This window comes from Cylas formicarius, unplaced genomic scaffold (assembly GCF_029955315.1).
Source record: "Cylas formicarius isolate icCylForm1 unplaced genomic scaffold, icCylForm1.1 PGA_scaffold_2__14_contigs__length_35257938, whole genome shotgun sequence".
In the NCBI taxonomy this organism is placed as follows: Eukaryota; Metazoa; Arthropoda; class Insecta; order Coleoptera; family Brentidae; genus Cylas; species Cylas formicarius.
In genome coordinates this window covers 24,081,159-24,096,877 of record NW_026844319.1, presented here as the reverse complement: position 1 = coordinate 24,096,877, position 15,719 = coordinate 24,081,159, and the positions used below count along the sequence as shown (strand labels likewise).

Genomic DNA, 15,719 nt, shown 5'->3' with positions numbered 1-15,719 from the left:
GGTGCGCCCTGTCAAAGAAATACCGACCCAGACCATAATAGACCCACCTCCAAAATGAACAGTGTCTATTAGTATTAACTAACCAAATTGCGATCTTCGCGTGCTCATAAAAACATTGGTTTGCAGTGTAATGGAAAAATCTTCTTGATATAGAGTAATTACCGTCACTAATTCCATTTCATTTACATGTCTTTTTGGACCAAGAGATCTTCCCAATGCTCATTAAAGAACAATAAAATTGTTTTGCACTCTTCAAATACCAAACTGTTAAGGCGATCAGATCTCGCGAATGTCTATTTTTACTAAAAAATCTCGTCTTTGAAAAAAAAGTTTTTGTACACAAATTTGCTTGTGGATTTTGTAAATCGCAGCAAATGTTATACCACGATTACTCAAAAAGTAATAAAAATAAGTGTTTTATTTTGCTTTCACTAGTATAGATCAGGATGTATTAATTGGTGAAACTGGTTAATCTGTTATTAAGCACAATTTCAACTTTTTTTGTAATTAGTGACAACCTATAAATACTAAACGCCTTGCTTATTACCTACTTCCAAGATTGACACTAGATTTAAAACTCTGATAAATTGGTCATGCTCGGAGAATCCCTGTTATTTTTTTATGTTTTTAATGATTTTTTCACCTTCTTCACTAGCACTTTGTCGTTCAAGTTTTTCGCAATAAGCGATATTTTTTTCGTATTTAATAATCACTCGTCATTCAATAGTGGCATATAGAAAATAAAAGCTGGTCTCTCTGCCTTTATATTTATAATATTTTATATATACTGTACAATTATATAATATGATTCAAATAAAACTATTATCAAATATTCGTACAACGAATAATATTTTTTTCCTTTTTCACGATGGGAGAAACTAATTAAACAAAAGTCAAAACCGCCGCAGAAAAAAACCGCTTGTCACCGGTGAAAGTGACGAAATAATTTCGATATTGTTAGAAAAATACTTTTTAACAGCAAGTTGTCTCAACAGATGGTCTCGACTTCGCAATGCTTCAATTGTTTTAAACTCAACTTAACTCATCAAACACGCAATTCAAAAATTCTAGTAGTGCTTTCGTTTATTATGTTATCTAACCGCCAACTTTATTTTCTTTCCTATTTTTATGAACGTAGCGCTGATTTAGATAAGTGATATATTTGCCAAAAGCTTTTATTTATAAAAGTACAATGTCGTAACCGCAATGCATTATTTTTTATGAAATATTTAAAGACACGGGCATCATCAAATTTAATTTAAAAAGGGTCAAAATTGAGTAAAAACAGCGTTTACACTAACAAAACTTTAAATAAATACGCAAATCTCTATGTTTTTAGTGGAAGCTATTTTTAAATAAGTTTATTTAATAATTCTAATTAAATTAAGTCCTACTCTGCTCGAAAGCGCGCAAAGCTAGTTATTAAACATTTAAGCTATAAATAAATGATGGACATTGCGACTTTGTGATTAAAAAAAATAACATTGACATTTACAGTCTTTTTGAGTACGACATCTTGCAATAATTGTCAAACAAATGAAATTATGGCTAAGCGAACTCTTAAAACAGTTACATATTTAAATAACAAACATGGAAATGATACATTTGTTAGGGATTAATAACTATCCGGGCTTTAATTCTTGAACTTTTAAACTGAATAACAGCGATGTGGCTTGGGGTCAGGAAAAGCAGAAAAGTTATATTTCCTAGTTAACACAATAAATAATCTTACCTAGACTTGGATTTGGTAGCATTTTGCAACGACGTAGTCCTATTACTGGGAGTGCTCCTCAACTGTTGAATGGTTTTGTTTTGGGCGGCCGCCTGCGCAGCTAGTTGCACGGCACTAGTACGCGGCAGTCTGGAAGAAATTCCGGAAGCACTGTCACACACCAAAATAGCGGTCCAACCCGTTAGGAGAAGGCACCAATGGGTACCCCTCATGATTACTTTAAGTCACTCACTCTCGAATATTCTTTGAATATATTTGAGAAATATATATGATCGACGCCACAGCTGAACGCAGTAGTTTTCGAAAATCCTGCGATCTAATGCCAGAGCGGTTACGGTACTATCGAAAACAAAACAGAGCTCTGATCGCCGCGAACGCTGTTCGGTACTACTACGCTAAATTGTATTGCGGTGGTATAATACGGTACAACACCTGTCACTCTTCGGCGGACGCTGATTTCAATGGGTTTTAGTGTGCTACTAAAACTGTTACGGCGGCAACAACACGATGGTACTGCTCTTAAGCCAGAGCGGGGTTATGCCGAAGGTTCTAGACGGCACTTGGGGCATGACTTTCGGGAAATGGATTCGATTTTTTCAGCGGATCCTTTGTACCACTTAGCGCTTGACTTTTATCCGTACACGGACGGTGAGGTTTGAAGTTGATTAATTTTAGGAACTGGTTTTATTTTGCCGATAGACCTTCAATTAGTACGAAGGAAAAATTATTGTAACCCAATTTCTTACTTACAAATTACTAGAAAATGCATATTATCATACAATTATGAATACCAGGTTTTATAAAACCCGTGTCAAGTAACGACCATAATTATTCAACAGCACTTTAGACTGAAGAAGTTTATCAAAGTACTACATAATATACTTGAAGTGTGACGTAATAGTCATAATTGATAAACGATAAAATACCATCCGTGGCTCAAGTTTACCGAAAACATCCGATCGCTCAATCCTTGGCCAAAGTATCGAAAAGACTCGCCACAGTAAATAATGAAGCAGATGTTTAGAAATGACACTTTGTTAGAGAGAACAACCAATCAAAAAGAGAGTTTATTATAAAGAATCATGCGTAGTATGGTATCACAATGATTGGAACCTGCCTATGCCTATAATACAGGAACTTATGAAGTAAGTATGCAGAGAAGGTCCAGTCAACATGCGCTTGCGCAAGATTTAAAATTTCGTTTTTAACCAATGACCTTGCGGCTTTCGACAACCAAGGTGGCTGTTCACAGATTTTCTCAAAATATGTGTAGATCTCGTGCAAGGTTCTGAGAAAACGAGTGGAGATCACTCTTTAGAAAGAAAATAGCCCAAAGTGTAGGTTAGTGGGTAAAATGCGCGGAAAATTATTACCGTCTCTACGAAAATATCAATGCCGCTTGCCGCGCATCAGTAATGACATTTTCGGTTTAAATAACAAGAACATGGCGAAAAACTCTTTCATATAACATTGAAAAAATAGTCCTTTTAATCCTTTCCATCGGAAAAATAGTGAACTATAAAAAAATAACAAATTGTGCTTTTCCACACAAATTTGCAAAATTTTACTGATTTCCAAAATTCTAGATTCACAGAAAAACCCTGACGTCACTTCAAACTTATCGTAAAGATGCTAAAGTTGAAACCTCCCCATTTAATAAATTCTTTAGTAACTTTAGTAGCAAAGACGATTGGATTCGTACTTACCTCATTAACGATGCACATAGACGTCAGTTTTCTTTTATTAGACAGATATGATTACCGAGAAACGTTCAGAAGTCGTTGTGGGATTAACCGATCAAATTTTTTTGTATCAATTGATCAGTCAATCGAAAAAAATAAATTTGAAAATACAATTCGCATCGTTCTCAGAACTAAATAGAGTGGATATTTTTATTGGGATTTCCCTAATCGCTAAGTATCGTATTCGGGTATTGCTTGAAGAGGGTTGGTTATAGGTAAATTGGAAATATTAAATTATGATAGGTAAGGTAGGTATGAATTTGCCTAGTCAATTAAGAAGTGGTCGATTGACCAGCCCCAACATTAAGAACGAGTCTTAAATATTGGTAAAAATAGAGTAATTCTTTTTTCTACTTCCTTCTGTAAAATACCTAATTACCCACCTATCTAGCTTACGGGAAGCGTCACTTTACCATGTCAGTTTCGTTTCCCAAGGATCCGAGCCACCTCCGACATTTCCGGAATTTTACCGCACGGATTTGGGAGCAATCGGATGTTTACGGAGATATTTCCCACGCTTTCAATTCTGACGGTCATGAATTCGTGTTGTTTTGCGAAAATGTACCCAAAAACTAACGGTCGTAGAAAAGTATAGTATGCATCACGTTCGACAATAGTATATTATGCAACAAGTGCGGTAAATGCCATTTGACTCATGAGTTTATTTGACACGAGCGGAGCGTGTTTTTAATAAACATTAAAAAGTTTACTACTACTATACTTTTTCTACAACCGTTAGTTTTTGGGTACGTTTTCTCAAAACGACACAAAAAGGTTCACTGCCATGATCGTCAGAATTGACAAACGTCAAAATTCAAAGCGATTTGGGAGCAATCGGATGTTTTCGGAGATATTTCCCACGCATTGAATTTTGACGTTTGTAAATTCTGACAGTCATGTCAGTGAATGTCTTCGTGTTGTTTTGCGAAAATGTACCCAAAAACTAACGGTCGTAGAAAAAGTATATAATGCAACACGTTCGGTAAATTTTTAACTCACTCATGAGTCAAATGCCGTTTACCGCACCTGTTGCATAATATACTATTAACTCACTCGTTTATTAAAAACTCGTGAGTCAAATGCCTTTTACCGCACTTGTTGCATAATAGACTATTATTAAATTGATTTTGAATTATCCCCGGACCATAATTTTATCCTAGTCCACAAACAAATTGTCAACATAAGTGTTTCTAGTTAGAAATGATATCTGAACAAAGCATTGTATATCTACCCAAACCACAAATAATAAAGAGAAGGATTTAGAAAATCATTAGATATTTATTCTTTTAATCATTGCATATTGCAGGCCAAATCATTCTTGCTCATCGTAAACATACCCCATAATATACGGAAGACGTATTAGTCTGGCGTATCATTTACGCACTTAAATGGGCACACAATTAAGGAAGCTTAAGCTGTGTCCGCAATCGAATCGATTTCTACTACGGAACGTAGAATAAACTTATTCCTAGATGTATCATATATAGCCAACGGCGTAGACCTTTAAGGAGATCGTGACAAACGGTAATCAACTACGTTTTTGTATCTAAGAGGAAATAGCAATAAGGAAAATTGAACAAAAATATTGACCTAAAAAAAAACAGAATTATAATTTATACCAAAAAAAAATTACCTCATAAACTTTACGCTAAATAAGAGTTTACAGTCGATCAACCTACAAATCTAATCAAATTACGTTTTAGTCTTATATTTTTTAACCTAATTAACTAACCAAAACTAACCTATCCCATTTTTAAAGTCAAGTGTAATTATTAAGCAACGGAAAAATAATAATATTAAGCAGAACACATTGATTTGTCTATATGAGTCACTACTGCGATTCAACCTACAACATGGATTTTACAGCCTTACACGCTCTCCAATTAGGGCAATGTTTTACAAATCGGAACAAAAAGCGTACTTGAACTAAGTGAATGCTTTCCAAAACAAAAAATATCAAAAATTGATTAATGTCGAAAAACCATCTTACCTTCGTTCGGCAATTTTTTTTTGTGTTTTTTGTTCGATAAATACCAAATACTGTATTACTCCCAAATTAAAAAAGGCAGAGAGAACCGGATAAAGATATTAAAGCTCGCAGTCCACGGTTTTCATTAAAAATTCGTCCGAGTATGCGGGTTTTATCAGAAAGAAAAACTATCAAAAGAGGATTTAATTTAAAAAAAAATAATGTATACACTTCGCTTGTGATAATAAAAAGCGCGTCATATTATGACAATTACATGACTATCACATGAAAAAGTTATTAAAATAAAAATATCCTATAATATTGCAAAGCTAAGCAAATTGGCTGAAATTGTGATCTGTATTATTAACAACTGGTACATCGTAAAATCGCTTTTATGTGGTGCATCTCTGTTTTTGAGTGTTTGTGAAGTTTAATACACCCGTTCATGCTGCTACTTCATCCAATAAGGCTACGTTAGACCGTTGTACAGTTTTTGCTTTTAAAGAATTATACAAGTTATGGAAGACCAGGGGCCGTAGGCCCCGATATTTTCAATTACTGAAGCTACGTAACACACTGCTAGAACTGTACTTATTGAAACTTCGGTTAAAAAACACTCAAATTGTGAAACACAGGTCCTTTTATTTTTTCGTCACTCATAAACGAAAGAATCATTCAGGCTACTGATAATGTATTACAATTAAAATAATGGTCGGTATCCAAATACAAATATTTCTCTCCAAGAAAAAACAATATATTTTTGATGAAGACTTGACGTCACACGACAAAACTTTTTAAAATTTGAAAGAAACCTATCAGTTATGAGCACACTGTGCTCTTGGAATTTACAAGTTCTTCCAAAGGTCCATTAATGATCATTGATAATATCTCTCATTTGACCATTTGAAGCTTTTCAATAATTTCCTATCATCTCTTTTTAATACTAATAATAATAATAATAATTAGAACAAAACAAATAGTAAAATCTATACTATGATGTGTTTCGATCTTAACTCGTTAGATACGCACAACAGTAAATTCTATGATGGTAGTAACGTAATACCAACGTGTTTATGCCAATATGACAAAGATTTCCCAGAGTCTACATTAGTCAGATGTATTCCGAACTTAATGAATTGCAGTTTTATCTAATTAACTGTTGAGTGTCACTGTAATAACTACGGAATCTTTACAAAACACCAAAGTTTACAAAATAATGTATTCAGTCATGTGACTATTTAAGATTAGATTTTTTAAAGCTAATTGTTGACAGGATCATAAGCGAGCTGCGGCTCCGGCGAACGAGCTAAAAATTGACTAGAGAAAAAGGGTAGGTTGTGAAAATAAATATTTTTTTATGGGAAATATATATTTAAATAGTCCGATAACTAATAACTACCAGATTAAACTTTTAATAAAATGATAGTCGGTATCCAAATACAAATATTCCTCTCTAACAGAACAACACAGAACAAAACTTTTTAAAATTTGACACAACCCTATCAGTTATGAGCAGACTGTGTTCTGGTAATTTACAAGTTCTTGCAAAAGTCCATTAATGATCATTGATAATATTTCTCATTTGACCACTTGAGACTTTTCAATAATTTCATAACATCTATTTTTAATACTAAAAATAAAAACGAATAGTAAAATCTACACTATGACGACAGTAAATTCTATGTTGGTAGTAACCTAATACCAACGTTTTTATGCTAATACGACAAAGATTTCCCAGTCTCCATTATTCGGAAGTATTCTGAACTTAATGAATTGCAGTTTCATGTAATTAACTGTTGAGTGTCACTTTAATAACTATCGAATCTTCACAAACACCAAAGACTACAAAATAATGTATTCACGTGACTATTTAAGATTAAATTTTTTAATGCTAATTGTTGTCTAGGGAAAGGGTAGGTTGTGAAAATATTTCTTCAAACGGTCTTTTAATAGTTAAAATATTACGGTAAATATTATAACTACTGGAATAATTTTCAATATAATTTGTTAATAAAAACTCTTAAATTTTGGTTGCAAATTACAAAGAAAAGTAGGTTTCACGAGGATGAATAAAATATTGAAATTTTGAAATATGATTTTAATGTTTACCCAATATTTCCAATTACCAGAAAATCTCCCTCCGGCCATTTAAGGTTTTAATAGTCTTCTAATAGTACCGAAAAAACGATATATTGTTTTATAATATAAGTATCAACGCTGCGGAAAGCGATGTCATAATTAAAGGTTATCAAACCGGTTGACGAAATACTAAATTTTAAACAATAACTACAGGTGTAAAGGTTCTGTTTCTCAACTGCAGCAACGGCGGTGCGGGGAGGAGGTAGGTAGCAGCGCGCGTTACCTCGAGTGGAGCAACTTATACATTATTCTGTTAACTTTGCCGGAAGTCACTGACTACCAAATTTGGTAAAAAAGTCACGCGGAATTAGGAAACATGTAGAGCACCATTTTCAATGTGATATAATACATCGCTTCCGGCTAAGCGGTTTTACCTCGACTGGTTGCGGGTAATACGTATTGGCATTGATTGGTATTATATTCTGGGGTCAACACAATCAGTGCAACGTTACATTATTACGACTCCGTCTTAAGGCTTAATAAGTTCGGTTTCGACGCAAGATTCGAAAGGAGGCAGCACACACCCAGTCTGTTGAAAATTATTTATGAAATGGTATTTTACGTTCATGTAGACGTGCGTTAAGTTATGGCCGAACGTATTTGGAATATTATGTCTATTAAGGTGATGTAATGATATCAGCGAGTGATTGTCTAGTGAAATATTACGCACAAGCGGAATAGATGCATTTTCACGGGATGGTAGCTATTACCCGTACGTCATCTTTTTTGGACTTTCGGACACGGATGCTTTTACCGCACTCATTTATTTCTACGTAAACATCGCTCAATGTCGAAAACGTGAATGTTACCCTTAACAGCACCACTCTATGCCATTTTCAATTAAATTATAGACCGAGATGTTCGAGACATTTTGGTAAGGCTATTCACTAACAATATATAAGTTTAGCAAAGTATTTCGAGTGCCACGAGTGAGAATCAGTTATTACTTGAAAAGAAAAGCCTACCGTTGTTCACGAAGTCTGCTACGCGCTTTCCTTTTCAATTCTAAGGAGTGCAAATCAAAAATGTTTTCAAAAAGCAATTAAAAAAATACAAATTTATTTTCTTTTCCTTCATTTTTGTGAACACAAGCATTTTATGAGTTTCATTACTTATAATCACCGTTTGATATCTTTATTTTTGATTTCGTTTTTATTTCTCAAAATTTATTTGTTTTAAAGCCCATTTATTAATTACTATAAGAAACTGAACAGTTCGGAGAAACGAAAGTTACCTGAACTCTTCTGAAGAAAATTTAAATTAATTGAAGATGGCCAATTCAAAATTGTTTACAAAATCGCCCAAATACTTTGGAGTAAGTCTCTTGGTAAACTCTAAAGATCAATACAGGTTCTTCAGTGTTCACAAAGACCTTTTTTTATCATCTAACGTAAAAATTGCACCACCAACAATTTGTGGATAAGCTCTTGGTCAATAGAAGACTTTCAAATGGGCTATCTATAATTATTATTGTCGCAAATTTTTAGCCATAGATAGAGGATGACAAGGTTCGTTCTGGAAAATGGCTAGCAGTGTTTCTGAATTTGTTGCCGACAAACGGATGAGTAAATCTACGCTTTTTAAATATATCGACTTGTGTACGAGGATAAACGCGGCCCCATCAGGTAATCAGTAGAGAAAGAAAACAAACTGTAATAAAAGAGGATGGAAAGAATGCTATCAGAAGAATAATATATTCGTTTTACTTAACTTACCTTGGACAAAATAACATCTGAAATGAAAAATAATAAGTATGTGCGTCGAACGTGATTGAAATAGAAGAAAGAATATGAATTGTTTCTCTGAACTCCCAGAGCTCGTTGCCAGATACATTTTTTAAAAATAATAATTTTTATTAAAATTTATCTACATGTTTTCATATTATTTTTATTTCTATATACGTTGGTTGGTTGGTTAGTCGTGGCCAATTTGGTTGGTTGGTTAGTTTCGTAGTTTACTTGATCTTAGAACAATAATTACAATCATGTACAATTATTATAATTTTTATTGTTATAATAAACTACCTCTAGTAGCGCCGCCAATTACGTTTACTCGCCAAACTAGTCTTTCTATTGTGTGGAAATTAGAATGACCCTAATTTAGGAACGATCGGGGTATTAAAAACTGAAATACGGAATTTATCTGAACTTTACGATATAAGCCTTAAGTTGTCCACCCTGTTTAATAATCCTTGTTATTACAAATTTACAATTTAAAACTCTCTCGCATTGAGAAACGGAGCACAGCGTAGTCGATATTATTATTGGGATTGGGATATTATTATTAAATAATGATAAGATAACACTTCACTATTGCAAGATGTTATTGAAAGCATTTTTTGACTAATCCATTAAGAAGTGGTCAATTGACCAGCCCCAACCATACATAGTATCCAAAATTTCGATGATTCAGATTTAAAGATTTAAGTGTATATGGTATATTTTTGTTTAGAAACTTATGAGCATAGGCGCGCTATTTAAAATGAAAAGTAATAAATTTGTTTAAAAATGACGATTTAGTTATAAAATGTATGTGATAGACATAACGGAAGCCAAATGCAGTGAACAGTAAAATGCCCCTCGGAAATGTCAAAAACAAATCCGAGGATAAAAGAAAAAAACTATTAAATATAGTAACATTTTATGGTAGCTAGTGTACTAGAATGCAAATATCTTAAAAAGTAAATCTTTTTTATTTAAAAATCATCTCTATATCATAATTAAAAAAAAACTGAAAACATAATAGAGCTAACAAGAAAGTTGTGCCATAAAATAGATGTTACGGAGTAACTAATGCCATTCACATATTTAAAAAAAATGTAATTATATACCTGATCATTGAAAGTCCTCAATCTAAGTTTTCATGTCGATATATTCAAAAACAACTTGAGCTATAAAAAAATTTCAATTTCGAGAATTAAATTTAGCACCCAGTATCTCTCTAATTTTAATGATGCACAGTTGGCTTAAAGTTTAATCTAGGATTGCTGATGCCCTAAAAATATTGATAGAGTATTAAAAAACTAGATATTATATTGCGAAATATTGCTTTACATACAAAAATCTTATTTGTCACTGTGAAATAACTATCACAAAACACACTAAAAAAATACACCTAGGAACTAAGAGGACCACACTCTCGATTTCTAAATATAGACTGACCGGATTTGAACATTTCATTAAAAATTTCATTAAAAAATATATTTTAAACTGAATTTAGTGCCAATTGGGAAAATTCATAAATTTAGTTTAATTCGGTTTTATAATTTCTGGGTGCTAATTTGAAAAAATTGTCCACATTTTGCCAGCGTTATCACCGCTTTTATAAGGTTAAGGTGCAATGTAGCTTTTCCCGTACATGTAAACCAAGTTGGATCTCTGTACTATAGACAAACCAAAACCGTTAAACAGCTCCTAGAACAAAGCAATAAAACTGACGATAAAGTGAGGTCATGGTAAGGCTTAATCGTCCGGGGTCAACGCGCTATTAGAGAATGTCGGACCCGCGTCGTCTTCCATTCAGCAATAGAAAATGAGAAATTGTAGGATCGCTTTTGCGTGGTCGTTTCTCTCTCCGCTTAGCCTTCTTTGATGTTTCGATTTCGCGCGCATCGGAACTCATCGTTACGTCACGCATCGGTCTAGGCAATGAGAACGAAATGGCGCACGTTTGTCTCCCGCGATGTTCGGATGTTACATTCGGAACGGTCACGTGATCCGAGCCGGGCCAAGGTCGCGGTCACCGCACCGGAAGACGATGAAGCAGCGATGGGATTCTGTAACGGTTTGTATTGTATACGACGGAGCACAGTACAGCACGGTGCATCGTGTTGTGCCGACGGCATCTTGCTGGGAACATCTGACATTGTTGCTTGAATAAATATTAGAAGAACGATAACATCTTGTTTTAATGTGCTGTAAAAAGAAACCTTGCTCTTATAATGCTGCCGTCCTTATCTGAAAGGCAGTACATCCAACTTTGGCAGTTTCTGATGTATTTCTGTAGGTTTGTTAGCAATTAGTTGTAGATTTTTTGCCCCTAAGAAAAATTTTAAAAAAGCTCTGCCATACGTTCTGAAAAAAATAGCTATGAACATTGGAGAGGAAATCAAACTTTTAGGTGTTGCTTGACCAAAACGCAGTAAGTACGAAAATTTGTTTAAAAGGCATTTTGTATATTTGACTTCTACGTTTTTCTAGCTATATTATTCACTTTTGTCGACTGAAAAATACTTTGTTTTCTTAACATTGAAAAAAAAAATGTCAGGATTACTTCAGGACTTAATAAAAATGAAGAACATTTCTTCAATTTTCTCTACCTACCCAATCAGTGATTAAGTAACGCAGTTATAGAAGCCTTGCCTATGCTGATAATACAGGATTTTGTGTTGAAAAAGCTATGAACCAATTTTTGAGAAGGTCCATTCAACATGCGCATGGGCGAGATTGAAAAGTCGCTTTTAACCAATGACCTTGCGGCATTGAACAACCAACATGGCCGCTGACAGATCGTCAATAACTAACCAAAACCAATCTTAGTATTCTGTGGTCACTTAGGTTGGACGTCGCATTCATACTGCTATATTTTGGTGAGCCACATCAATTTTTACCGTAGTATTATCTAATGACTATATGGAATTAGCCTGCCATGGATAAATTTTATTTCGCGCATATTCTGTTGTATTGTGTATTGTGTATTGATTGAGATGAACTAGCCCATAATTTTATAATAACGTAACACACCGATCTAATCTCTAATTTTTTGGAGACTTTTTCAACTTCACCATCATGAACGCCAGTAAAAAATGCGCCTTTCTGCAAACCAAAGTAGGTATATATCAGCACTGACCTAAATTGCTTGTACATTCATGAATCATCCTATGTAAAAACGCACGAGACTTTACAAAGACGGTGCAACGGGCCTTACGCAATAGTCTAGAAACTGCTTATTGCTCACTCATTAACCCTAAAAAACTTTTAAACTAACTTTTGCAGAATTCCACAGATGCGTTACACTTTCGCAGCCACGATACGTTTTTTCCCAATTTTAATTAGTTTTGTTTCCCAACGATACTTAGAACGCGGAACACGCAAAGACTTCAAACAGTATTTTTAACAAAGCGCTACCACTCGACCATAAATACTATGCAAATATTTCCTTATACATTGTATGGGGTTTCACACACTATCCGTTCGTTAGAAGTTTTCGTGACCAGAAAAAACTCACAGTTCAGAATTATTTGATACTGGAATTACAATATATTTTTGGATTAAATTTTTTTTCTGGTAATTACGTATTTTCTAATTTCTGCGCGAAGATGGCTCTAATGGCTCTTTCTTAAAATTTCTGTTGAATATATGCTATACATAAGCAATGATTTGGTTGGACAGTTGTAGAGTTTGATTTTGAATTTGCCATTATTTTTAAATTTCTTTTCATTATTTCTCAAATTTTACCACCTATAAATTCTTTTTCCTTATCTGTCCAACTATAGATTATCATTTTTCTTTCGGTTTTTATGAAATTTTCCAGCCATCCACCAGCATCACTTTTGGGTTTTGTATATATATCTCGAACAGTCAAATATTGCAAACCAGGTAAATGGTAGAAAAAATGTTCTTTATTTATGAAAAAGTATTAAAGCGCTATACTTATATTGCTGCCGAAATTCTATGGTGTATCTTCAATTATTATCTGGGTTTTTTTACCCTCAATATTGGCAAAGATATTTCTCTAGGTGGACTAAACGTCTATTATGCTGTAGTATTCTTTCACCAGCATCTAAGTCCGTATTTGGTTTCTGTTGGTTCCCCTGAGAGAATGAATGAGAGTAATGAAACAATTATATATCTAGTCTTTGGGCAACGAACATTGCACGTCTTGTATTTCGGGCTTTCTTGGAAACAAAGAGATGTTTCCAAGTAAACCGGAAATTCAGCTTCAGCTGATTTCGGGCAATTTTGAACTCTTCACTTAACAAAATCTTTCCAAACTTCCAACCTTTCTGTGATGCTCCTGTCTTTTTCTACCATCCACCACCAATCTACTAATTTCCAGGGCAAGGATTCTTTCTCCACTGCGTTCGTCAAAAAATGTTTTAAAAAACTAGTCTTCTATTAATCCGCCCAAACTCAGAGACAAAATTTTTATCTCGTTTTTTCCGGCAGTACAAATCTCATTTTTGTTCCAATTTATAAACATTTTATACTATAACTGCGGATACATTTAAAGATCACCTACTGCTAGATGTTTGCGCCTGCTAAATCTTACTAAAAACTTTGCTCTTTAACTGGTAGAAGCTTACATTCAATCACCACTGAATTGTTAATAATAAATGTAAATAAAGGCAAATCTATATTTGTTTTATGTTTGTGTTCATTGACTACAAACCATGCTGTACGTATATGTACATTATTTATTTCCTTTTTTTCTTATACCGGAAACAAAAACACATTTTTGACTTTGTTTAAGTATAAATTAGCTCATATGTTCATATTATTATGACGTTCTATTAAAAATTTAAAGAAGTTTAAATTTTTAATCTTAATAGAAGTATTTATTTGATTTGGTGGTTTGTTGCATGTCATGTTCCCATTCCAAAAACACTCATATCTGATTTTTCAAAGACTAACACGCATTTCAGTTAGGCCAATGAACCCCCTTAGCAAGCAAAAATTAGTTCTAAACGACCAATTAAATGGACCTTGAGTGACAATACCGCGTTTATGAAGGTTTTCACTTTTTAGACATTTAAGGGGAGACGGGAAAAATTTATTGATCGGAATTCTATTTACAAATTATACTTTACGACAAACAAGAAAAACGCCGCAAAATCGCGATTGTATACGGCCATAAATTCGAAACGTAAAATCTAGAATCGGTAATAATATTCGCATGCAATTGCCCAACTATCTAGCGGTTTAATCGGAATGAACTGACCTACCCGTAAAATAAATAAGCTCATGCCGGCCCGAGCTAAAATGAAAGGGACTGTAAAACGATAAATATATGGACCGGTATCTGAATGAGAAACACATTTTTTTTTTCGATAATTGCCAAGCTGCAATTACCTAACCCGATGCAAGGCGGTCGATTTTAGATAAAACGCTGTGAAATTCGTCGACATTTTTAATCAAATATGAGAAGATTAAAAATAATATAAAGAAAATAATATTTTGTGGCCATAAAGCTAAGGACACTAGTCGAGGAAATGAAGCCAAATTGTCCTCGTATATAAATAAATCAAAAGGTAACATTTAGTTTAAGGTATCTCAAATAAATCCTGAAACAATACATACATACTATAGAACAGGGCTTCTTAAACTTTTTTATATAGCGACCCCCTTCAAGCTTAGGAAATTTTAAACGACCCCCTCCTCCATATAATGAAATATATATTAACCGTAGATGTAGATGTAATATCGCACTATTTTACAATGTAAATAAAATAAGGATTAAAGAATAAGTACCCATTCGGTCGTAATAAAACACAATAAATAGAATGACATAAAACTATATATGTATATTTATTCAATAGAAAAAATAAACTTTTGTAACAATTTTTTTAATAAAAACATATTATTAACATCAAACAACATTAATGTGACGGATGTGATGTGTTTATTTTTACACAAATAATTAAACCTAGGTTCAATTTGAGTTAGTGCAGATCATAATAAATTTTCAACGTTTATTAACGTTGAACGGTATTTTGATTTTATGTAAATGAATGTGGAAAAGGCTGATTCACATAAATATGTTGTACAAAATGGCAGTAATTTGTTCATTGCCATTTCCGATAGTGGGGGATATTCTGATTTGATTTCTATCCAAAATTCATGCACAGGCACTTGAGAAAATCTGAGTCGCAAGGTAGTAGTATCACTTGTTAATTCGGCAAATTCTTCTTGTGCTTTTAAGTTTAAAAAATTAATTTCTTCCATTTCAATTGAAAATGGATTGCAAATCCATTGTTGTGTATCGATATCATTGGGAAAATACCTATGCATGTAAACTTCCATATCCTTCAAATGATTAACTATAATTTTTGTTATAGGAGTATCTTTTTTTGAAATATTGTTACTAATTATATACTCGTCAGTAAATGGAAACATTTCGAGCGATCCACTTTCCACTT

At 33.5% G+C, this 15,719-nt stretch overlaps 1 protein-coding gene across 3 annotated transcripts in view; it reads right to left on the bottom strand.

Annotated features, from left to right (window-relative positions):
- LOC132698366 (angiopoietin-2) overlaps positions 1-15,719 on the bottom strand; it is a 177,158-nt gene that overhangs the window by 95,838 nt on the left and 65,601 nt on the right. The window contains exon 3 of one of the 3 annotated variants that reach the window (XM_060664378.1): positions 1,733-1,861. The exons of 1 other annotated variant lie outside the window; for it this stretch is intronic. In XM_060664378.1, coding sequence (XP_060520361.1) covers positions 1,733-1,861 — 129 coding nt within the window. Of the gene's footprint in view, positions 1-1,732; positions 2,188-15,719 lie in introns of those variants that run through there. One more of the 3 variants, XM_060664377.1, reaches the window with a different exon arrangement.